This window comes from Callorhinchus milii, unplaced genomic scaffold, assembly GCF_018977255.1.
Source record: "Callorhinchus milii isolate IMCB2004 unplaced genomic scaffold, IMCB_Cmil_1.0 Scaffold1, whole genome shotgun sequence".
NCBI classification, from domain to species: Eukaryota; Metazoa; Chordata; class Chondrichthyes; order Chimaeriformes; family Callorhinchidae; genus Callorhinchus; species Callorhinchus milii.
The window spans coordinates 668,510-694,726 of NW_024704742.1; the positions used below are offsets into that span (position 1 = coordinate 668,510).

The 26,217-nt window shown below is 49.3% G+C and overlaps 1 protein-coding gene across 2 annotated transcripts in view; it reads left to right on the top strand.

The window, feature by feature from the left end:
- The first annotated feature begins 2,908 nt into the window (after nt 1-2,908).
- The window catches only part of spata5 (spermatogenesis associated 5), a 158,345-nt gene continuing 135,036 nt past the window's right edge, over nt 2,909-26,217 (top strand). For both annotated transcript variants that reach the window (XM_007908282.2, XM_007908283.2), the window contains exons 1-10: nt 2,909-3,161; nt 4,110-4,234; nt 4,603-4,760; nt 5,678-5,736; nt 6,306-6,884; nt 8,146-8,275; nt 9,741-9,797; nt 10,100-10,223; nt 11,917-12,172; nt 23,597-23,751. In XM_007908282.2, the coding sequence (XP_007906473.2) occupies nt 2,981-3,161; nt 4,110-4,234; nt 4,603-4,760; nt 5,678-5,736; nt 6,306-6,884; nt 8,146-8,275; nt 9,741-9,797; nt 10,100-10,223; nt 11,917-12,172; nt 23,597-23,751 (1,824 nt within the window). In that variant the 5' untranslated portion in view covers nt 2,909-2,980. The remainder of the gene's footprint in view (nt 3,162-4,109; nt 4,235-4,602; nt 4,761-5,677; nt 5,737-6,305; nt 6,885-8,145; nt 8,276-9,740; nt 9,798-10,099; nt 10,224-11,916; nt 12,173-23,596; nt 23,752-26,217) is intronic.

A 26,217-nucleotide genomic window follows, 5' to 3' on the forward strand; every position in this document is an offset into this window, starting at 1 on the left:
ATTGGATACAGCGCCTGATCACGTTCTTCGAGACGTCTCAAAGCGCTTCATGGAACAGACTGTACAGTGTCGCGGACTGGAGATTTTGTGGGCGAAAGGCGGCAGCCGATGGCGCACAGCGGCCTCCGATATACGGCCGTGGGTTGAAGTGGCCGATTTATTATGGTTTTTTTTTGGGGGGGGGGGTTCTTGAGATGTTATTACGGGAGTGAGGACACTTGCCCGAGGTTTCACCGTGACCTGCGCCACTCCAACCCCAGGTCTCCCGCTCGGGGGGCGAGTGCTCTAACCACTGAGCGTATGTTACACATATATATTATAATATAATGTAATGTAATGTAGCCGTGTGTGGTACGGCACAGGCCGGTGTGCAGGCAGGAGGCCGGGCATGGCCCGGGGCTGCTGTTTGGTGGAGTTTGGGCTACAAAGTGGGTTTTTGGGGGGTCCGGAAATCGCAGTACCATTTTGTAGCCCAACACGAGCCCAAAAAGTAGCCCAACGTTCCGCCTGTGTCCTGCGGTGAGGGTCGCGGGGTGTGGTGTTGGGGGTGTAACACACTCACACACACACTCACACACTGCGGGGGCTTCCGCGGGTTCCTGTGGGGACACCAGAACATTTGCGGCCCCGAAGCAGTTTTTTTTTCCCGTTTTTTAAAAAAAAGTCATTATTTATAACCCAATAACCCGCCCCGACGGCAGAGAGAGAGCGCAGCGCAGCGCAGCGGAGCGGAGCGGAGCGGAGCGGAGCCGCCCATTCCCCTCTGACAGGGAAGGGCATCACAGCACATGTGGGGACACACACACACACACACACAGATAGGGACACACACACACACACACAGGGACACACACACACAGGGACACACACATAGATAGGGACACACACACACACACACAGGGACACACACACACACACACAGGGACACACACACACACACACACAGGGACACACACACACACACACAGGGACACACACACACAGGGACACACACACACACACACACACACAGACACACAGGGACACACACACACACACACACATAGATAGGGACACACACACACACATAGATAGGGACACACACACACACACAGGGACACACACACACACATAATAGGGACACACATAGAGACACACACACACACAGGGACACACACACACACACACAGGGACACACACACACACAGGGACACACACACACACACACAGGGACACACACACACACAGGGACACACACACACACACAGGGACACACACACACACACAGGGACACACACACACACACACAGGGACACACACACACACACACACAGGGACACACACACACACACACAGGGACACACACACACATAGATAGGGACACACACACACAGGGACACACACACACAGGGACACACACACACAGGGACACACAGGGACACACACACACACACACACAGGGACACACACACACACACATAGATAGGGACACACACACACACACACAGGGACACACACACACACACACACAGATAGGGACACACACACACACAGGGACACACACACACACACACAGGGACACACAGGGACACACACACACACACAGGGACACACACACACACAGGACACACACACACACACAGGGACACACACACACACACAGGGACACACACACACACACACAGGGACACACACACACACACACACACACACACACACACATAGATAGGGACACACACACACAGGGACACACACAGAGGGACACACACACACATAGATAGGGACACACACACACAGGGACACACACACACACACAGGGACACACACACACACACACATAGATAGGGACACACACACACACACACACACACACAGGGACACACACACACACACACAGGGACACACACACACACAGGAACACACACACACAGGGACACACACACACAGGGACACACACACACACACACACACACACAGGGACACACACACACACAGGGACACACACACACACACACAGGGACACACACACACACACACAGGACACACACACACACAGGACACACACACACACACAGGGACACACACACACACACACACACAGGGACACACACACAGGACACACACACACACACACAGGGACACACACACACAACACAGGGACACACACACACAGGGACACACACACACACAGGGACACACACACACATAGGGACACACAGGTTCACACACACACACACATAGGGACACACGGACACACACACACAGGGACACACACACACATAGGGACACACACACACATAGGGGCACACAGGGACACACACACACAGGGACACACACACACACAGGGACACACACACACACATAGGGACACACAGGTTCACACACACACAGGGACACACACACACAGGGACACACACACACAGGGACACACACAGACACACACACACACAGGCACACACACACATACACACATAGAGAAACACACACAGCACAGACAGGCACACACACACACACACACAAATAGACACAGACACACACACATAGACAGACACACACAGACATAGTCACATAGACACACACACACATAGACACAGGCACACACACATAGACAGACACAAATACAGGCACACCCACCCACACAGACACAGACACACAGACAGATACCCAGACAGACACACACACGCACAGACACCCAGGCACATACACACACACAGACACACAACGACACAGACACACATAGACACACACACAGACAGATACACAGACACACACACGCAGACAGACAGGCACAAACACACACAGAACACACATTGACACACACACAGATACCCACACACAGACACACACACAGGAGGACATACATAGATAGACACGCACAGACACACACACACACACACAGACAGATACAGACGCACAGACAGACACACAGACAGACACACAGATACAGACACACACACACACACACAGACGCACACGGGCGAGGCTGGGCTTTAATTAAACCATGTCCTCCAAAAAGAAGAGCAAGTGCAAAGCTGGCAGGAGCCAGGAGGAGAGCAGCCAGAGCCAACGCTCCCCGCTCAGGGCGGGGGGTGCAGGAGGAGGGGAGGGTGGGGAGGGGGCAGCTAACAGCCCCCAGCCACCCTCCTGCCTCTCGCTCACCGTGGCTGACATCCTGCTCCAGGGTAAGTCAAGTAACTCGGCTCCTGTTCACCCCTTCGAGCCGTAAGCCCTATAAGGGTCGAGTTGGTCCTGGCTGGACGAGCTCGCAGCCGGAGACCTTGCCAGACCAGACGGCGATCTCGGTAGCTGGTGTAGACCCCAGCAGTTAGCCCGACGCACACTCTGGGCTCCCCCCCCCCAAAAGCCTCGGCTCTCGCCACCCTGCGCCTAATATTTTCCGGAATTAGGTAAACGGGATGTGTCCCTCCAGGGAGAGAGAGCGGAGAGAGAGAGAGAGAGAGCGCCATTGCATTCTTAAGCAACAAAGGTGATGGGTTTCCGTGCGTATCGCCCCCCCCCCCCCCCCCCCCCCCCCGGCTAACCCCCCAAAAAACTCTCAGGCCAACCTCACACTGGGGATTTTTTTTAGTGTGGGTGACGTTTTACCCACTCCCCCCTCCCCCCGCCACATGCCCTCCTCAGGCAATGTGTATCCGCAGCCATATAACCGTGTTATAATAATAATAATAATACTATAATAATTCTCGCATTTGATGCAGCGCCTTATCACGTCACGGAAACGTCTCAAAGCGCTTTTCACGGAATATACCGTAAAGCGAAATAATCGAGTTGTGTATTTTGGGCTTCACGGTATTTGCTGTCGTCTGATTTGTAGCGTCTGGTTTATTATTGGCAAAACCAACAGTCATTTACGCACAGCTAGGTCTTAATGCGAGGTATGAAGCAAAAATGACCAGTTAATTCGAGTAGGGAGTTTTCCTCGAGGGAGCTTGAACATCCACCTGAGCAGGGAGACGGAGACCCAGCTTAGCATTGCCTCGCGGAGATGAATCGAAGGGGAGTTGGGAGCCAAGGCAGCTCACTGGAGGGAGGGAAGGAGGGAGTTTGCGTTCCCTCTCTAGCGCCTGGGAGACGAACGACTTTCAGTGTTTCACGTTTGTGGTTTTCAGGTGACGAGAATGTCCCGAAGGCGTACCAGAAACATCTTGTGCAGTTAGGTCTGAATAGCATGAAACTGGTAGCTCTCTGCATCGGACGGCCTGCCCTGCTTACCAGCAGTGCGGGCAGGCAAGAGGTAAGTGATGGGAACTGCAGCTGCTTTCAGAATTGCCAAGGCAGGAGGACAACAAGGGCCAGGTCGAGGTGAAGGCCCGGCAGCAGGAAGTATCTGCATAGAGGAAGATAATTTAACGAGTGGAACAGGTTACCAGGAAGGGTGCTGGAAGCCAGGACCCCGGACGTGTCTAATATACAGCTTGTTACTGTGCGGGTACGGTCGGGTGGGTTTTCCTGGGAAGATGAGATCAAATGGTAAACAATGCAGTCAGTCCGACAGTGCTATCCACTCTACTAACGGATATGGTACAGTTCATACTAACAGTCAGTAAGTTTCTAGGTGTCTTAAGGTTGTTTTGAGGCTTGTTGTGGTATTTTATCTCTCAGGTGTGCACAGCATGGCCGGTGCTGGGTTTCCCGAGGGATCGGGTGGGGTTAAGTGCGATCACCCAGAGGAGCCTGAAGGTCAAGGTTAATGATGTGATCTCGGTGCAGCCACTGAACAGCCCCATCTTGCAAGCGGAGGAGTTACATTTAACTTTGAGGTTTGTATCCACTAGATCTGGTCTTACGCTTCAATTATGCTGAGTTCCAGCTTATCTCTTCACATCCGCTGGCATATAGAGTCTCTCCAACTCGTTATCGGTCTGATACTTGAGCTGGGCGGACTAGTTAAAGCACCTGTGGGCACTGGTAAGGCAGCATCTGGAGAAGTCAGAGTAGGTTCTCGCCCCGTAATGTGCAGAGTGGCCACAAAGTCCTGCTTTTATTTGATGAGACTCCAGAGCGGCTGAAACAAGCTGTCAGAGATGCCGTTTGCTTCCTCACTCACATCCATGTCACGGAAGATATCACACCGAACATAGCGACAGATTATTATCGGCCATGAAAATGATGGCCCTCACTCGCGCACGCGCACGAACACGCGCACGCACACCGATTGTCTGGACGTTCAATTACAGTTAAACACTTGTACTGATTACAATTAAGTGCTTCAAAATACAGTACTCTGCATTCCTCCACATGTTTCAGTTGTTGGTCAGTGCTGTGTAGGGAGGGAAAGAAGGTGACAAGACTTTGTGGACACCCTGTACATTGAAGCTTGACTCGATAATGCCAAGGTAGCGGAACGAGAGAAGCAGGGGGGTTACACGGGACAATTTCCGGGACAGAAACTGGGAAGTACTTCTTTACCTATGGCATTTTAATGGCTGGAACAGGTTATCAAGAGGCCAGGACACTGGACTTGTTTACCAAACAGCTTGATGGAGTAATGGGAGGTCGGTAGATTGGGTCTCCAGGAAAGATGAGATCAAATGGGCTGAATAATCTTTTTCATCTGAACCATTCTTCTGATTTCCTGGAAATAAGTGGTATCCGGTTACTTGAAGCAGTTAGTGGAGTTGTGTCAGGAAATCGGTTTGGATTGTTTCAAGAAAATCTCCTTTCTCGTTGATTCCAGAGATCAAGACGATTCTTTTAAGACGGACGAATTGTCGGATTTCCTGCTGAGGAGCTTGGGTAAGGACACACCGTGCGGGGTTTGCTCAAAACGATGCAAACCGGCAGTGAATCATTGCTGGCACATTATCTTGGAATTCCCGTCGGTTACGGATGCTGTGGCACTATTCGTGGAGAGAAGGCAGTTTCCCCCCGTGTCCTGGTCTTGTTTGATCATAGATTACTATTGTCTGTTGTTTGGGTCTGCGTCCTGGGGAGAGTGGGGGGGAGGGTGGGCTCTGGCCTGTGTCCGGGTGGGTGGGTTTGGTGGTGGTGGGGGGAGCTGCCAGCCTGGATTGTTTGCTGGGCCTTTGCACTCGTGCTCTGAATGTTAACGGCACCTGGCGTGACATAGACAAGACTCACCCGGTGTTTACACTCCTGACGAGTTCCCGTTCCTCTTATTCCCCTGCCCCGCACCCTCGAATTCCCTTCTCTCCCGAGTTTCCTGTTAAATCTTGAGCGTCGTTGTGCTTCCTGCCTCACCTGGGGGCGATGAAGTTTCCCCGCAAACTCCCTGTTAGATCTGCCGCCTTCCACGCGATGATTAACGTCCCATCGGTTTCACGTACCCTTTGCTCCTCGCGTAGACGGCAAGATCGTGTTCCCTGGGAACCTCCTGCACGTGCAGTTTTACGGGCGGCCTTGCAGCTCGACGGTGACGAAGGTGAAAGGAGTGGACGGTGTGGTGTTGGAGGGTCCCCCGGATAGCGAGGCTGTGGACTTGCCAGCCTCGGCCCACGAGACCAGCGCCATAGACCTGTCCACCCACCTCAGCGGGCTGGCTATAGACGACTCTGGAGGAGAAGGGAGCCCGACCGGCCAAGCCCGGCCCCCCGCCGCCATCGCTTCCCCAGCTCCCTGCCCCCCCGCGGTGGGCGGGGAGAGCCTGGGATCGGTCCGGGAGGGGGACGCCGGGCGGGATCCTCCACTGGAGGACTTTATGCTGCAACAGGACAAGCGGGCGAGAGGTGGCGGAGAGGTCTTTTACTACATCTCTCCTCTCACTCGGATCAAGTGGCCAGACTGTGCCCGTGGGGAGTCTGCCCGGGAGGAGGCCGAGGCCAGGGTTACGTACGACGCGATCGGGGGACTGGCAGCCCAGCTCCGCGCCATTCGAGAGACCATTGAGTTGCCCCTGAAGCAGCCGGAGCTCTTCAGATCCTATGGTACGAGTGTGGAGCAGGTGCATAACGAGGGCTTGGCGGGGCAGAAAAAGGGGGTCTTGGGGTCTTTTTTTTTTACGGTCATCCTGGTCTCCTGACACGTCACCGTGCCTTCAGAGAATCTCAACGGAACTGAGCATTCCACGCGTGTTTTCCCACCTACGCAAGGAATTTTCCCTGTGTCTGGAATGGAATGATGCGCACTCTCTCCCCTGGAGGGAAGCTCTCTGCTTTACCTAATTTCGGAGCGTATCAGGCGCAGGTGGATGGGAGCCAAGGTTTTGGGACGCCCAGAGTGTGTGTGTGTTGGAGTCTAATCAGCTGAAGCCACGTGGCTTGTCATTAATGTCGCTGTCTGGCAAGCTTTCTTAATGCTGGTCCAGCTGGGACCACCCTACCCATCAGGGCTTTGACTTGCTGGGGTAACAGGAGCTGATTGGGATGATTCTCTGCCACCAGTGACTGGTTTGCCTTCTAATTCCTGCCAATGAGCCAGGCTGGGGCTGCGCTGTCATAATAATAATCCTTGCATTTGATACAGCGCCTTATCATGTCTTCGAGATGTCTCAAAGTGCTTCACAGGATACACTGTAAAGTGTAGTGACTGTATAATTTGTGGGCGAAACGCGGCAGCCAATTGTGCACAGCAGCGTCCCCACAAACAGTCGTGGATTGAAGTGACCAAATTATTTTTTAAACTTATTTTGAAGGAATTATTACCCCGGAAAAGCGAACCAAGTTCCTGCTCACTGGTGGGTAAACAAGAGACGTGTGTGTGGAGTAAGGAAACCTGCCCAATGTTTTGCCCTGCCCGGGAATCGAACCCAGGTCCTCTCGTTTGCGAGGCGAGTGGTCTAACCACTGAGCTACAGGACTCCACAGGTCGTCAGCAGTGCTCTCAAGTACTGTGGACCCACCGAGCTCAGGAGCTGGACAATCGAGACCACCACAGAGGGTTGACTCGATTTTGACTTTTGTTTTGCCAAACATGTCACCTTGGGGCCAGGAGGGCTTCACGGAGACCCTGCTTACCTCCTCCCCTCCCGAGATCGGTCCTTAGAGATGCGTGGAGGAGTGGGATTGTGGGATGCACAGTAGGCCTTATCCTGGAAGGGGTCTGAATGATTATGATGATAGAAACATGGGTCTGAGTGACATTGATGCCCGTGCCCCCCCCGCCACCCCCTCGCTCGCCCCTCCCTCCCCCACCCCTGCACTGAGCCCCCCAGGCACAGACGTTGACGTTTTTCTTTGATGGCTTCAGGAATCGCCCCTCCCCGGGGGGTCTTGCTGTACGGCCCCCCTGGCACCGGGAAGACTTTGATCGCCAGAGCCGTGGCCAGCGAAGTGGGAGCTCACGTCTCTGTCATCAATGGGCCTGAAGTGATGAGCAAGTAAGTGCAGTAAGTCTTTGGGTCCCTGGTCGGGTTTCCGAGCCCAGCAAAACAACCCAATTGAGCTGCGATAAAAGGTGCAGTAAATAGAAAGGGGCTGACAATGAATCGGGTCAAAAATAATCCTAATAATCCTCGTGTTTGGTGTAGTGCCTTTCGTGTCGGGAGGACGTCCCAAGGGGCCTTCACAGGAGATACTGTAACGCGCAGTGAGGGTGTGATTTGTGGGCGAAGCTGTAAACCGCAGCCAATTTACGCATAAACCAATCGTGAAGCGATATCGACCGATTTGTTCTTTGAACTTGAAGGAAACCCACTCAGAAGTGACTGTGCTTTATCTGCACAGTACGTGCGAGGCAATCCCTCACGGACTCCACTCCACTCATTTATTGTACATCGGTACCTCCTCGAGGGTCAGAGTGGTTTGTTCATCCCACGGCTCTACTCCTCAACCCTCGCTGTTTGTCCTCACGCAAAAATAGTGTGTCAGCCTGGTCTAGTCAGTGCACCAGTCAGTGGCACTCTCTCCTCTCGAGTCAGAAGGTTGTGGGTTCAAGCCCCACGTAGGGCCTTTTGAGCTCAAGAGTCTGACCTGACCCTCCATTGCAGTCCGAGAGGTTGTGCTGCAACGTTGGAGGTGCTTTGCCTTCGGATGTTAAAACGAGATGCTGTCTGCGTGTCCAGGTGGACATTAAAGATCCCGACCAATTCGAAAAAGAGAAGGGAGTTTTTCCCGGTGTGTTCCCGGCTAACAGTCCCCCAATAAAATGACGTCATTCACTTCACGGCTGTTTGTGGGACTTTGCTGTGCGCAAATTGGCTGGTGAGTTTGCTGACAAAATAATCGGTTTCTGCACTTTACAGTAAATCTTGCGATGGGCCCTCCTGACGCGAAACACTGAATTAAACACTGATTATCGTTATTTATTACAATAAACCCCGGATACTGAGCATCACCTCACCTCGATATCCTGCGGAGCGCGGACTAACTCGCTCCACACTTACCCAAATCCGATAACACCTGTTTCTTCATCACACGTTTATCGAGCGCTTGTTTTTTGCAGGAACCATCTCTGCCTTGGCCGATTGTTTTGGGGGGAATTTATACCACGGCGTCTGTCAGACCTGGAAAATTCCCCCCCTCCCCCAACCCACCCCCCCACATGTCTAATCTCACTTCATGTTTCCTCTGAATTTTAACACTTAAATGATCTGAAAATAAATGTTTGTGCGCTGTGGTAACTTGACTGATTCTGCGAGTCTCACCAACGCTCATAGTTCTGCCGTGATCTAACACAGTGAGTCGAGTGTTAGGGCAGAGGATGGCAGAACAGCGTGACACTTGTTATTGGGGGTTTTGCCCCGATCGCTGGGGGTAACTAAACGCCGACCGACCTGGCTATCTGGTGGGTTATTCCAGTCTCTGTGACGTTAACACATCTGCCCTCCCTCCTCTCTGCGACAGGTATTACGGAGAGAGCGAAGCAAGACTGAGGCAGATCTTTGAAGAGGCCACTCGACGGTAAACAAGCAAACAAGCGACAGCCTGTGTCCGCCCCTGTAAATGATGGGAGCATTTCATCTGCCGGCGTTGGCACGGAAATCTTATGTCGATGTTGTCGGGAAAGAATGGCAGCTGGTTCCTAAACGGTCTCAGCATGTCACCTTTGCGTTTTGCCCACAGTCACTACACTTTACAGTGGTATACTGTGAAGCGTTTTGAGACGTCCCGAAGACGTGATAGGGCGCTGTATCAAATGCAAGGATTATTATTATCATTATTACTAATTTACTTCCTTGTTCCCCCAACCCCTGTCTTTCCAGTCAGCCTTCCATCATCTTTATAGATGAACTCGACGCTTTATGTCCAAGGAGGGAAGGAGCCCAGAGCGAGGTTGAAAAGCGAGTGGTGGCTTCGCTTCTCACCCTGATGGATGGCATCGGCTCTGTGAGTGGATCCCTTACTGGCTTTGGTCGTGAGCAACGCTGTGGCAACGCTGCACCGTTAATGCAGTAAAGTAACAAGGCGGGGTCCGATCTTAGAACGAGAAGACTTTTCGGGCCTCTGTTTCGCGTTGCGCCCACAAAACACACACAGTCAATTCACTTTACAGTGTATCCTGTGAAGCGCTTTGAGACGTCTCGACGTCGTGATGAGGCGCTGCATCAAATGCCAGGATTAGTATTATTATTATTATTGTTATTACTCTGTTGCTCTGTGTTAGTGGGAGCCCAGCGCCACCTACTGGCTCCATCAGGTTATGTTTCCGCTGCTGTTGTGTGACAGAGACGGTAAAACAATCCTTGCGTCTGTAAATGTAAACAGACGGGGGAAGAAACAAAGCGTTTTGTCGTGAAAAGTGGTGGAGAGAGGCCCGACATCAAAAACCAGGTTAGGTGTAAGTGTCTGCTCCAGAACCAGAATAGGGCAGAACGTTTAGATAGTTAACCCGGTGCTTTGAATAAGACGTTAAACCGCAGTTACGCCTGTCCATTGTAGGAGGACGTCAAAGATCTTATGAGACATCGGAAAAACGAAGAGAGTTTCTCCCGGTGTCCTGGCCAAAAACCTTCCAGATTGAATGGTTGGTTTTAGTTAATCTACCGGGTTGTTAGTGAGACCCGGCTGTGTGAGCAGGGGTGGGCGCTGTTTCTGCCAACAAGAAGAGTCGTTACTCTTGACGGTAGTTGTGCTTTGAAGCTTTCATCAGATGAATCGAAAGCGCGTGGTTGAAGAGGAAGGTCTTGAGACAGACCTTGAAGGAGCTGAGGGCAGGGGTGAGGTGTAGGGACTCTGGGATGCAGTTCCAGAGAGTGGGGCAGAAAGGCTGGAAGCCTGACCGCTCCATGTCGAGCGCAGGGAGCAGGCGAGTGAGTAGCGTTTTTAGAAGGTCACAGAGGTAGAGGAGGGCAAGGCCACGGAGGGCTTTAAAAGTGATCCAGGACGTGGATCTTCAACTTGATCCTCGGGATGTGGAGCCGGGCAAAGACGAGAGCCACAGACTCCCGCGAGGAAGCGAGAGCGGGAGAGAACACAAGTCAGCAGTGATGTGACAACCCAGATTCAATCACTCAACCAACCGTACTCTTAACCAGGTTTCCTTGTTGCCTGCTCTTGGGTTGGTTTATTATAACAACAACAATAATATAATAATTATAATAATATTATAATATAATATACAATAATAATAATACAATAATAAAAATCCTTGCATTTGATCTGGCGCCTGATCACGTCTTCGAGACGTCTCAAAGCGTTTCACGGGGTACACTGGAAAGTGTAGTGACTGTGTGTTTTGTGGGTGAAAGGCGGCAGCCAATTGCGCCCGACGATGTCTCCAATTATAGCTTATTGAGTTCCTGGTGGGCTGGGCAGGGCAGGGCTGAGCAGGGCTGGGCTGAGCAGGGCTGGGCTGAGCTGGGCAGGGCAGGGCAGGGCAGGGCTGAGCTGGGCAGGGCAGGGCAGGGCTGGGCTGGGCAGGGCAGGGCTGGGCAGGGCTGAGCAGGGCAGGGCTGGGCTGGCAGCGCTGGGCTGGTGACTGTTGACCTGCTCTGGCTGGCGGTGAACGCGTTGGGTGAGTTTGGCTTCTTGACCGTCTTGACCTTTTTTCTGGGGCCCCCCCCATCCCCCACTGTACCAGGAGGGCAGTCGTGGCCAGCTGGTGGTCCTGGGTGCCACGAACCGCCCTCACGCCCTGGACCCCGCGCTGCGCAGACCCGGACGGTTCGACAAAGAAATCGAAGTCGGGATCCCCAGCCCCGAGCAGCGGGCGGACATCCTGAGGAAGCTGTTGAGGAACGTTCCGGCTTCGCTGAGGGAGGCGGAGCTGGTGCGGTTGGCGGATGCTGCCCACGGCTACGTCGGAGCTGATCTGGCCGCCGTCTGCAAGGAAGCCGGCAAGTACTGGGCCACGAGGGCCAAACCCCCCGCCCGCCCCCCCACCCCCCGCCCGCCCTCGCTGCTGCTGCTGTCTTTTTATTATTTCGTTTTGCGCCATCGCGTGGTCAACATGGGTATTACCCGGAGACAAGAAAGCTGCCGTTAGTCAGTTAAGTTAGTTGGTTAGTTAATTAGTTAATTAGTTAGTCAGTCTCAATCAGACTAAACTGAACATCACGACAAAAATCACACGGCAAAGTCAGTTGCAACACGGGCGTGCCAGCATTTGAGGATTTAAGTAAAATGGGGGCAGTTTGGTCAGTGAATAATTTTTTTTAAAAAAAGCAATGATTGGTAATAATAATCCTGGCATTTTCATATCACGCCTTATCGCGTCTTCGAGACGTCTCGAAGCGTTTCTCAGGGTACACTGCGAAGTGAATTGGCTGTATATTTTGTGGGTGAAACGCGGCAGCCAATCGCGCACAGCAGCGTCCCCACAAACAGCCGTGGATTGAAGTGACCAAATTTATTATTGTTTTTTTTCTGGAGGGATTATTATTTAGGGCTGTGTGTGGAGTGAGGAAACTTGCCCAAGGTTTGGCCCTGACTGACCTGCCGCGAATCGAACCCAGGTCTCTCGCGTGCGAGGCGATATGGTTCGCATTACATTATCACGGTGTGTCAGCCTCATGCAGTTGGTAGCACTCTTGCCTCGGAGTCAGAAGGTCGTGGGCTCAAACCCCACGTCGGGGACTTGGAGGCACATAGTCGAAGCTGACACTCCAATGGTGGGGGCTGTTGTGTTGTCAGATGAGATGTCAACCCGAGGTCCCGTCTGCCTGTGCAGTTGGATGTCAAAGATTCTGTGGCACTGCTTCAAAAGCGAAGGGAGTTTCTCTCGGTGTCTTGGCCAACAATCCCCCAGATATCTGTGGAGTCCTGTAAACTCAGTGGTTAGAGCTCTCACCTCGCGAGCGAGAGACCTGTGTTCGATTCCCGGCGGAGGGCGAAACCTTGGGCAAGTTTCCTCACTCCACACGCCCGATAATAAAAAACAATAATAATTTGGTCATTTCAATCCACGACTGTTTGTGGGGCACTGTTGTGCGCAATTGGCTGCTGCGTTCGCCCACAAATATACAGTCAATTCACTTTACAGTCTATTTATTCTGTGAAGCTCTTTGAGACGTCGAGAAGATGTGATAAGGTGTTATATCAAATGTGAGGATTGTTATTATTATAAATCAAATTGGTGACTCACTCCACTCCACTTTACACTATATCCTGTGAAGTGCTTCGAGATGTTGTGATAAGGTGCAACATCAAATGCAAGACCTCGGGAGACGACCTCCCAGGTTTTAGTAATAATAATAATATAATTATCCTTACATTTGGTAAATCCCTCGAATGACCTGTTTTACAGTAAATCCCTTGAAAGACGTATTAATGAGCTTCAAGGAACTTACTGTAAAATAGGTCATTCTGTTGCTGAGCTCATAATGGCTGCTGCATTTGCCAACAAATACAGTCGCTGCACTTTACCGTGAACCTGTGAAGCACTTTGAGACATCTCGATGATGTAATAAGATGCTATATCAAATGTAAGGATTACTATTACTGTTGTAAGTGTAGTGACTGTATTTGTAGGCTATATATTTGTACAGAAGGACAGACAGATTGAAGGGAATGCATTCCCTCATATCTTTTACAGAACTTGTGTTGGAAGGAGTGAATTACGAGGGTGGGAAGCTATTAAAACACAGCAGAAGGAAAGTAAGAAATGACCAGCTCTTTTCTCCCTATGTCTGTGGTGGCCCGTGGTGGGTTGGTTAGCGAACTCGCCTCGCAAGCGAGAACCTGGGTTCAATTCCCGTGCGGAGAGAAACCTTAGGCAAGTTTCCTTACTCCGCACGCCTCTGTTTACCTGGCAGTAAGCAAGAACCTGGTTGTTAGATCTCTTTCCGGGGGGTGATAATCCCGCACAAAAAAAAAGAATATTTGATTACTCGATCCACGACGCTGCTGCCTGCAATTGGCTGCCGCGCTTCGCCCACAAAATGCCCTTTATATTCTGCGAAGCGCTTTGAGAGAACGTGATTTTGGTACCTCATCAAATGCAAGGATTATTATATCATTATATTCCCCCCCTCGTTACAAAGCCCGTTGCCCCATGACACCACGCAACAGCGTAACGCTGATACACTGATTTGGGTTGGGGGTGGAAGTTGTGGGGGTGGGGGAGGGAGTAAGGGGGTAAGGGGGTTTGCCGTGCTTGTGGAACAAAAATTGGAGTACAAGATTGGCAAATGCTTCTGTTCGCTGCTCTAAGAAACGGTGGACTGAGGGCTGTGCCTGTTCCTGGCTCCACTGCCGTGGCTCTGTGCTGCTCCAGGTTGATTGATGGGCAGGTGGTGGTGGAGAGAGAGAGCGCTCACGTGCTTTCAGTGTGCCGGGAGGAGGCGCTCGGGAACAAAATCCACCCGTTTTATGAAGGCAACGGCTTGTCCTGGTCAGGAGTTTGGTGCCGTAGAATTAGGTTTTCTCCCTTTGCCCCCCCCCCACACACATCCCCCGCTCGGAGTCAGGCTCCACCACTGTTAAGAGCTCTGACACTCTGCCCTGCGTGGAGGGCGCTATATAAGTGCAAGTTGTTGTTGGTGGTGCGCAGGCAAGCGCACACGGAACGCGCTCTAACTCTTCCCCTTGGGAGAGGGGGAAGGACAGGTAACATCTCTGAAGCGAGTGGGGAGAAAAGTGGGGGGAAATTGATCACCTTTCCAAGCTTATGCTTCATTGAGTCAGCCAGTGAATGACGTGCATCAATGTCTGTCTCTCTCTCTCTCTCTGTTTGGTATGCTCCCCCATCCCCCCACTCAAAATCTCCCCCCCCCCCCACCTCCCCAACCTTCTCTGGATCGTGTGAATGCTCTGACTTGTATTCAGGCTCATCCCCAGTGCAATGTGCCTGAGGTCAGCAACTGCGCAGGTCACACATGAGGAACTCCCAGCCTGGTTGGGATAATTCTTTTCAGCGCAGTGTGGTGGTGATGGGTTTCCGCGTGTGTCAGCCGTCCAGCTGGCCAAAGCAGGTTGGACCGACACAGGACCCCATCGCAAACACGTGAGCGAACTCTCTCGAACGACTCTGTTCACTCTGGAGCCCCGATGGGTCACGAACCAGGATTCTCGATGGTTTTCCCCTCACTTTAACCTCAAGAGAAACATCTCGTCTACAACAGATGGCAGTTTCTGTTTCTCCAGCTCTGACCTTGAGCGTGTAAGAATGCAGCTTTTTTTTTCACTCTTTCTCTGGACTCGTGCCCCCAAAACAGTTCTTTGCTACTTCTTAATGCCAGTTGCTGCGATAATTACATTTCCAAACTCACAAAGCTCTTCAGCACCTGGTTGGATAGGGGTCATGTGTAGGATAAGCTGAGCAGTACATAGTGAGAAAACCTGCATTGTGTTTTACATAAATAATAGGGATGTCAGGAAAGTATTTTTGTTTCCCTGTGCACAGAATGGAAAATGTGGATCAGACTCCAATCAATAGCCTCTGACTGTTCCCTGATTAACTCTTTGTAACAGTGACTGAGACGCAACTAGGGCTGGTAGGTGCAGCGATGCTGAAGGTGCTGTCCTTCGTTTGAGACGTTAAACCGAGTTCCCTTCATGCCTGTTTGAGTAGAGGTTAAACGATCCCATGGCACGATTCGCAAAGAGAAAAGAATTTCTCAGATGATCCCCCAGATAAGATTGGTCGCTCACTTTATGGCTGTTTGTGGGACGTTCCTGTGCGCAAATTGGCTGCAACATTTGCCTATAAATACAGTCACTACACTTGACAGCGGGTATAGTGACCTGTGAAGCTCTTTGAGATGTTTTGATGTTACAGTTGCTAAATCAAATGCCAGGATTATTTATTTAAATATCTGCTGGAAGATTCAGCAACGGGTTCAGCCTTAAAAACAATGGAAACGGTAAAGATCTACAGCACAGAAGTAGGCCATTCGGCCCATCAAGCTTGCCCTGACTAACACAGCAAGGATATCACTTCAAACCCATCACCCCTTTTTATGCCCCTTCAAGCTCGTCTCTTTCACATGCCGGTCAACTTCCCTCTTGAAAGCTATAATGGATTCCACCACCACCACCACCAACCTATTACATTTGTATAGCGCCTTTCAGGTCAGAAAGACGTTCTACATGCCAACCATTCGCTGGGTGAGAAACCTTTGCGAGATGCGCAAGGTGTAATCATTGCATTCGATATAGCACCGTGTCACGTCGTCGAGACATCACGGAATTTTGAGAATGTTAAGAAAGGCTGTGTGCGATGCCCCCCAAAACAGCCGTGGAGTGAATTGACTGTATGTTTTGTGGGCGAATCGCAGCAGCCAATTGCGCACAGCAGCGTCCCCACAAACAGTGGTGGATTGAAGTGACCGAATTATTATTATTATTATCGTTTTTTTTTCAAAAGAGCTGCAGTTAATGAAAAACAGATCATTCCGCAGTTCTTTGTCACATGAGTTCAGGGCTGTTAACAATGTTTTGCAGTAATGGTGATTTGACTGATGTTATTTTTTACTGTGCGCTCGTTGAACATTTCTGATTATTATTATTAACATTAATCAAAGTTCAGGGTGTTCACTTTACTTTATTTTTCCCCAAATGACCATCAAACCTAACTATCTCGCCTCGCTATGATGCTTATTGGGATTTTAAGAATCCACATTATGGTGCACTGCATCTCTTCTGTGTAAGATCTTGGTAGGTTTGAGACACAAACCAAACTTAGCTACAACTCAGTGCACCTGAGGTCTCAATACAGTGCGTGGGATGCAAAGCTACACCACCTTATTATCACTGAGACCCTTGTCACTGGAGCAAATAAGGAAATTGATGCAGTGGTTTAAAAAAAACACGCACTGTTTAACAGAAATGATGAAGTCCGAACCTTTGTAGAACCGTAAGAGCTATATGGTTGCAGTTATTGTTGGAAGATAATAATAATATTATTGTAATTATAATTATAATAATACTATTGTTATAATAATAGTATTATAATAATAACAATAATAGTGTAATTATTATAATAATATAATAATATAGTAACAATAATATTATTATAATGAAGTGTTGCCTGTGAAATGCACCTGGGTAGCTTTGAGCAATGCAACCTGCAGACTTCAATTGAAAGGTAGCCTTTTATTAAAAAGAAAATCAATTCAGTCCGTCACAAAATATCTGTTGAGGTGGATGTTAAGAATCCTGTGGCTGATGTGACTCACGGCTGACAATCTCCAGATTAAAAATCGGTTATTCACTTCACGTGGTTTGTGGACATTGCTGTGCACCAATTGGCTGTCATGTTTATCTGTAAATACATAGTCACTACACCTTACCGCTATTACTTACGAAGAGATTTTCAATGTTTTTCGAGTTGTACCAAATGCAAAGATATTATGATAATAATTATTAGAAAAGACGGGGGATTGAAGTACCTTGTGCAACCCAGGGCTCAAAATTTCTCAAGTTCTTAGGCTCAACAATATTGTCTTAGAATCTACGTTTGTGAGCAGTTCGGGAAACAGTCATTCAGTGTTAATTAAGAAGTTAATTCTGCAGCAGCCAAACAGATCCGTGGAGGTTTGGCTTCCAAATTTAAGGCCCAATTTAAGAATAGCTTCCAAAATGCCGACAGTTGATAAATCTTAAGACGATGGTCTTAATATAATGGTAATGATTAATAATAATCCATGCAGTTGGTGGAGCTCCTTTCAGTGTCAGTGGGACGTCCCAAAGAGCTTAACAGGAGTGACTGTGATGTGAGCGATGAATTTTATTTGGGGGATTGTTGGCCAGGACACCGGGAGAAACTCCATTCTCTTTGTGAATCAGTGCCGTGGGATACTTGAGGCTAAGAACCGTAGGGAATTTGGGGTTCAAAATATCATTGCGTGTTAAGCATTTAGCTCGTTGCAAAAGGGAGCTTGTGCAAATTCGGACAGTGTGTGCGAGTCAGAAATGATTCCCCACTTGTTGAGAATTCAGTTTTGCTCTCTTGGCGAAAGCGGGTTTGTGTGGAATCCCAAACGCAAGGGGCAGTGGGGGGGGGGGGGGGGGGGGGGGGGCGTTGGGTGGGGGCTGTGGGTGCTTCTTTTAATTAATGTTGCCGGGAGAAAGAACGAGTGGTTGACTTTCTAATCAGATTGATTTTCCTTGCCCGAGCTCGGACCAGATGTTTTCTTGCATTAATTCAGAACGAGTCCCCTGCTTATCCGGCAGTGGTTTCGGAAGAGTATTGATGTGTAGCCTCGGGGAACACAAACAAGATCGGGGCTGGAACAGTTTGACCTTGTGCTGGGCCTGCAGAATATTATCTGAGATTCAGCCAGACCTTGAAAAAATAAACAGGACAGGAATATGTCTGATGGTAAATAGTTTCCTCAACCCCAGTGTGCTTTAACCCCTTTGTGTCCAGGGGTTTGGGGGTGGGGAGGGCAAAGCATCTGGTAAAGCGTTGGTTAGATCTATTGTGATTGCTTCTCCACCACCTCGCGTACCGTTGAACTTCACGGAATCGCTTCTGTAGATGTCTTGTCTGTGAGGCAGGGCAGGGAAGGGCAGGGCAGTCATCCGAGCGCGACCGAGTGGCGCACGGTTATCTGGCACTCAAAGGGTCAAACGTTGCTTCTGGCCGGAGTATTGACTGGGGACCGTGTGGCTGTAGCTGAGCCGGGCCAGATAATGGAAGGAGGAAACAGGAAGACACTTTCTTCAATTTCCACTCTGCGGTTGTTTTTTCATTTCTGTGTTATTTTCTGAAAAATTGTGCGCTCTCCTCCCCCAACCCCCTCCCCTCCTCCCCTCCTCCCTCCCTCCCTCCCTCCCCACTCCCCCCCCACACACCGCACTGAACCGGTGACTGAGTAATCGCGGAAAACGATCGATCAACCCTAATGAGCGAGGGGTGGGGGTGGGAGGGGGTTTGTTTGTGCAGATTGTGACCTTTTTTGTTTCCCGATGAGGATCAGACAGAGCTCAGCTTTTCAGATGCGCTGACGGGTTTTACATGGATTGCATTTCAGAAATACAGAAACAAACTGCAAAGAGAGAGAGCGCGAGAGAGAGAGAGAAAGAGAGAGCCCCTGAGAGCGGCACTGCGGTGCTACAGCTGGAGTGTAATCTGGGTATTACCTGGGGGGGTCAGGGGGGAGGGGGCTGCGAGTTCTGTTCTTTAAGACGAGTTATGTGCCGAGCTGTGGGAGACAGAAAGTCAGAGTGATCGATCACCCGCCCCGTACACTCCTAGATCTATCTGGACAGAGAGAATATGTCTCATCAGTAAAACCAACAATAATAATCATTGTCACTACTCAGTTCCCTTAGTATTTAGGTTCTTTGTTACGCGGTTGAGGGCACAGGTTCTGATGTTCTGTAAGAACATCACTGAGCCAACCTGCTTGCCTGTGGCATGACATGTTGAAAGCCTCTCATACGCTCCTACGTTCTCGCTGGACACCGAAAACCTGACAGATTCGAAGAGGCAATCTGTCTGTTAATAAAATCGATAATAGTATCTCCTTGCATGCGTTGCAGCACCTTTCATGTCGAGGAGTACTGCTCGAAGCTTTCACGTGATTTACTGTAAAGTATCGTGTCTGTGTTTAGGAGGCGAACAAGAGCCAGTAGGTGGAATTTTGTTTGGGACACAAGATGCGTGTGCATGTGTGCGCGCGTGTGTGTGTGCGTGAGATTGGGATCCACCCTCCTGTGGATATCAAAATATGTCAATGTCAGGTGGTCACACAATCTGCAATACTAGCGGAAAATCTCCCACCACCACAAGTTAATCCTGTCACTAAAGTCCAACTCTGTGTTAGCACTTGGCTCTCTCTCTCTCCTTACAGTGCCAGGCTTTCGCTATCATCCTGTAAAGTGCTAGGGCATCTCTTTTTTTTTCTCCTCTATACAGCACTAGCTCCCCTCCCCATCCGCACCCCTCTCTCTCCCTTTCCCACCTACACAGTGCCAGCCCTCTCTCTCACTTTTTCTCTCGCTCTATCTCTCTCCCCCACACCTCCCAACCCCATACAGTGCGAGTCTTTCTCTTTCCTCAGGCCAATGCGACAGTATATATAGAGTTATATAGGTTCAGGGCTGCGAAGGGCAGGTTTAGGACAGACGTATGTGGATAATGGGTGAAAAAGGGTCCAGGCATAACCTTGATTCTCCTTCCATCAATGGAGGTAATAATAATAATATAATAATCCTTGCATTTGTACAGCGCCTTATCAGGTCTTCGAGACGTCTCAAAGCGCTTCCCAGGATACACTGTAAAGTGAATCGACTGTATATTTTGTGGGTGAATCACGGCAGCCAATTGCGCACAGCAGCGTCCAATTCAAAATCAACCCGACTCGAAAGAAAACCTGGTCAAATAGCCTCCGTGCACTTGAAGAAAGACTGCGTGAATCTGGGGGGAGAGAGAGAGAGAACTTGATGAGGTGAGGTGTGTGGTTCCTCACAATGCACAGTCTCCAGAGTCGGTGAATCAGCATTTCAGACTTTTTGGTACCAAGAGGTTACATCTCTCTCTCTCTCGCTCTTGCTCTCTCTCGCAAGACTAAACTTTTGACCTTCATGTTTCCCCTAGAGATTTATTCTGTTTCCTGTGTACACCCATAGATTTACCAGCGGTGGAAACAGATGTTACACTGCGGTCACAGCAATAAAAATTCACACTTTTTTTTTCTGTTGGAAACAAAAATCATTAAAATAGCAAGTGGTTAATTTGAACACCAAATGTGCTTCAATGCACATTGAAATCCTTTTCGTTGCTTTTCGTTTACTTCCTCTCAGAGAACGGCTTTACTAAAGTAAAATTGACCTTGCCCACACCCCGACCCCCTACCCCACTGGCACCCCATTCCCCTGCCTGTTTTCCCTCACCTGCCTTCTCCCCCTCATCCTAACATTTTATTTTAAAACGACTGTTTGTGAGACACTGCTGTGCGCAACTGGCTGCTGCATTTCGCCCCCACAAAACACACAATCAATCCACTTTACAGCGTATTTTGTGAAGCGCTTTGAGATGTCTCAACAAAGTGATCAGGCGCGATGTCAAATGCAAGTATTATTATGAATATTATCTCCCCCACCCAGACGGCACCTGCCCTCCTTTCCAGTTTTACATTCGAGTTGCTTGTGATTGCTTTTCTGGTCAGGGGGAGACTTGAGGTGGAGGTGAGGCTAACATGTTGTAACCCTCAGCAACCCTCAGCTTTCTGAACAGCTCACTGTCACAGCTCCTTTTATAGCGCAGTTGCACTCCGATGGTCATATCTGAGACGCTTCCAAAGAAAGAGATATTTTTTTTGTACCAAAGAAAGAAAAATTGCTTTCGTAGCTTCCCCCGCAACCCACCCTCCGATAAAATTGGTCATTCGCTCCACGGCTGTTTGTGGTGCATTGCTCTGCGCAAGTTGGCTGTCCTGTTCGTCTACGAAATAGTCACTACACTTACAGTACAGTAAATTCCTGTGAAATATTTTGAGACATCTCAACGATGTGATACGGCGAGACATCGAAATGTAAGGATTGTTATTTATGATTGGAACGTGTGCTTTTCACCTGACTGCATTTCCCAGGAGTAAAGGAATTGCGAAGGGCAATTTCAGGGCAGACTGCGAGGAGGAATCGTACAATCATGGTTTCTTTCCACGGAGAGTAATTAATGATTGGAAAAAGCTACTAGGAAAGGATGGTTGCGGCCAGGACACTTGAGGAATGAGGTTGAATGGCCAAAAGGCTTTGCTTATTCGAAACTCTCTTGTGAATCTTTGCTGAAAAATGCTTTCGGTTTAGATATTGATAGCCTTGCCCAATCAGCCGGCCAGTGTCGTGGAAATTAATTTTCTTCCACTTTGGTTGTGGAGGTGAAAGTTGCAGGTTCCCTTCCTTTTTCATCATTAATGGTTTTTTTTTGGGGGGGGGGTGGTCAGCCGGATGTCTGACACGTGCGGAAACCCATCACCGTGCTTAAAAGTCTCCAAACCCAAACTGAGGATTCCACGCCTCCCACCTACACGTGGAAATCGCAGCGATAGATTGTTGGAATGTGCTGCTGTTGGAAATGTAGTGGAGAGGGAAACGGCAGAGGAGCACTGTCTCTCTCTTCTTTAACCATTACTTATTTTTCCGTCGAACGGAAAAGGGGAAAGAAAATGTTGACATCACCGGGTCATTATCAGTACTGCATGTTGTGTGGGATGATCACCCCCACATACACATATGCACCCCCCCCCTCCACACACACACATAGACCGCCCCCCCACACCCACACCCACACCCACACACACACGTACAGCTGTGAACCCAGATCCTTTTTCAGTTTCAATGTTTTTAGTTTCTGTTAAAGACACACAAGCGATGATGAACTTTGACACGGATTTGACACCGGTGCTTAAAATCCGGTGCGAGATGGGTCTAAGTTGGGGCGTGACCTTTGTGTGCCAGTGAATAGCTGTGAAAAGCAAAATGCTTCCCTCCACCCTTCTTGAAAACACCAAGTTGCCCTTATGACCGACTGGGTTAAGAAAGAAAAGCACCATCCAGTGCAATGCAGTGCAGTACTGAGCCATACAGACCAGAGGGTCTCTGGTTTCAGGGCTGAGATACAGAATCAGTCAACGTGTTTTGCTTACCCCCCACCACACACACACACACACATACACTTATGTACCACGCATATCAGCTGGTCTTAAGATGTGCAATGTGCCGTATTGCTTAATTTGGCTATGTTGGAAAGCGACAATTGGGAATCCATAAAATCATTCACCAGGGGTTAATTTGGCCAAACCTACCTGTACTGGTGCTAGCCACCCCACCACCCTTTTGGAACTGGAGCTATCTATTTCTATTTATTTCGAAACAAAAACAGAAGTCACTGAGAATCCACTGTGAAGTGAATGACTGTGTGTTTTGTGGGCGGGGCAGCAGTTGAAGCTACAGTTGACTTCAGGCCTCTGGGTTAGGGAGGGGGACATCAGCCAGGGTTCCCGAAGGGCCAGATGGACAGGACTGGATCAAACTCAGCCACGATGGCCACTCGCCCAAACCATGTGGATTAGCCCGTCAGTATTCGTCGTGCAGACTCTCACCTGAATAATAGCTGCTCAGGCAGGGATACAGGAGGGCGTCTGAGGAACTTGATCGCAGTGGATGGCTCAGTGGGCCTTGTGGAGAGGAGAAAGGAGAGAGAGGTGGGTAGAGAGAGCTGGAGGCGGGGGGCAGGGGGAAGAAATCTTTTACAAAGGTTGAAGCGAATGGATAGGAATAAACTCAGGATTTATTTGTAAGGAAAGCTTGTGTCTGTCACTCAGCAACCTCCAGGCCTAATGGTGACACTTGGATGCTTTTGTTTCTGACAGGTCTGTGTGCTTTACGTCGGGCACTGAGTGAGCGTGTCAGCCCCTCAGACGGTGAGGTGGCTGGGTCAGTGAAGATAGCTTTCAATGACTTCCTGCAAGCGATGGCTGATGTCAAGCCGAGTGCCATGAGGGAGGTGACTGTTGACGTGCCAAAAGTAAGTTATCGTTGCAACAAAGAACCAATTCCTGGATGTGTCCTGAGACGGCAGAGCGCGAGTTTTTGGTTTCTTATCTCAAGGAAGACAACTGATACTTTCATTTTGCAACCAACCAAGTCATTACAGTGGAAAATAAGATGTGTCAATATCCATAACTCCGCTAATGTGTGGCTTTGCATCGCTCCCCGATTATGAACTGTGATCGTAATTATAACAGAACCCATTTTGCTATTTCATATTGTTTACGTTGATTTAACGGTAGTGGATTTGATCTGTTTACATAGCATTTCACAGGGTTCAGAGTTGGGCAAATTCTGAAAGACAGCTTTAACTTTCAAGCCAGTTTTTGGTAGTCTTTTTTAAGGACTTATTCTGAATGGTCTGAAATGCTACGTAAATAGAGTAAACCTAGACCTTGTTTGATGTTTCTTCCCACATGTTGAGTGGGGGAGTGGGGAGCGGGTGGGAGCTTTGCTCAGTATCTCTTTTGTGAGATCTTAATGGTACACTTGGCTGCCGCACTTGCCTTCAACTATATCCTGTGAAGAGCTTTGAGACGTTCTCTCAATGCGAAAGTCGCTAGGTCAAATGCAAAGATGATTTTTTTTAATATAAAAGTAGTCACTGCACCTGACAGTAATTCCTTGAGAAATACCCTAAGATATTTCAATGCAATAAGGGACCATAAAAGTTATTTCTCAATGCATGTCAAGGTAAGGTCACTCAATAGTTCGTACTCTTGATGGCTGATACAGGCGTAAGCATACCCTTTTGGTATGTCAGTCCTGCTCACAGCCTGACCTACTGGGTCATGTTACTTAATAGAGGCACATTTGACACAGCGCCACACTTGAAACCACTCTGAATTCACAATGAATCTATTTAACTGCCACGTAGAAGAACCCCATTAAAATGTGCACTATTAACACCAATTACCCCAGACAAATCTTCTATTTTTCAAATGCCACGCATCTTAAGTGTATGCCTTCTGGAAGAGGGGTCAGCTAGGATGGAGTATGTGATGGGAAGAGATGGTTGTGGTTTTGCATTCTGCAGTCATTTGCAGTCTCAGTGTAGTTCAATCCACGACTGGTTGTGGGACGCCGCTGTGCGCAATTGGCTGCCGTGTTTCCCCCACAAAATGTACAGTCAATCCACTTTACAATATATTGTTTGAAGCGCTTTGAGTCGTCTCAAAATGCGATAAGGCGCTATATCAAATGCAAGGATTCTTTATTATTTTGGACCAGTTTAAGGATTAAACAATTATATTTCCACTGTCCGGCGATGCAAGCGTAACACGATAATGCTGAATAATGCAGTTTCTGTTTGAAGATCTGTACGTAGTGGGGGAGACATTTTTCAGCACCACCCAACCCCCCCTGACCCACTCCCACCTCGTCCCGACTACTGCAATTCCCCATTTTAAATTTTGGCTCCATAAAGCGATGCTTAGTGGAGGAGGGGAGTTTTGGTCACATTCTCTCGTGCGACCGGCCTGTCGCTTGTTGTAGCTGAGCTGAGGCTGAGGAGAAATGGACTACTCCCAGATTGTTGCTCTGTGTGATTGATTGCTCTACTACAGATACCAGTTGTCCCCTGACATCTCTCCTCTTCCCCCCGTTTCTCCTCACTGAACGCTACCGCTCAGCTCTGCCCTGTTCACTGCGGCTCTGATCTGTACTTGAACCTTCAGCGGTTGCTGTAGCACTGAACACGAGGGCACTAAACCGTGTCTTTCAGAAACTTGCATTTTTGTACGGAGAACCAGCATTGGCCGAGTAAGGTCAAGGAGTTTCATTATGGTGAGCACTGCGGAGATCGACGAACCTTGACTTTCCTTGGCTCAGAGTTACATTATACTCGATGCGGGGACTGACCGCTTATTTGCTTGAGGCACTGTTAACTTATTCGCACGTTCAACCCAACAATCGATTTGCTTCTTGTGCTGTCGGAGTGACGGCGACTTGAAGGATTAGGAAGAGATTCTGGGCATGCGGTGAAAATGTAGCTGGATTTATTAACCGCTCTTGGTAGCGCACCGATGTTCGGTCTTGAGTTATCTATTTGCCTTTCTCTGAATCCTTTCTGCTGCCTTTTGCATCTTTGTATAACCGGACCCAATATTTAATTGTCTCACTAATGCTTTGCAGAATGTCAATATCGCTTCCTTGGACTTGTTTTATTGGCCTCTTTAACTGCTGTTCCACACTGGTGCCTCACATCCAATATTTGGTCAATTGTTCCACCTGGAATCTTTTTTTCTGACTTGCCTTATTTAATGATCGGCTTCCTGTGTTTCGTACTGATTTGTATTGCTTTACTCGTCTCGGTGTTCAGTCCTGTACTATTCGAGATTCACCTGCCAGTTAACAACTCTTCGTACATCTTTTTGAACGTTATCCCTTCTCTCCAAAGCATCCCGCTTTTCCGACACAACTTAAACCTTTCAGCTGGACAGCT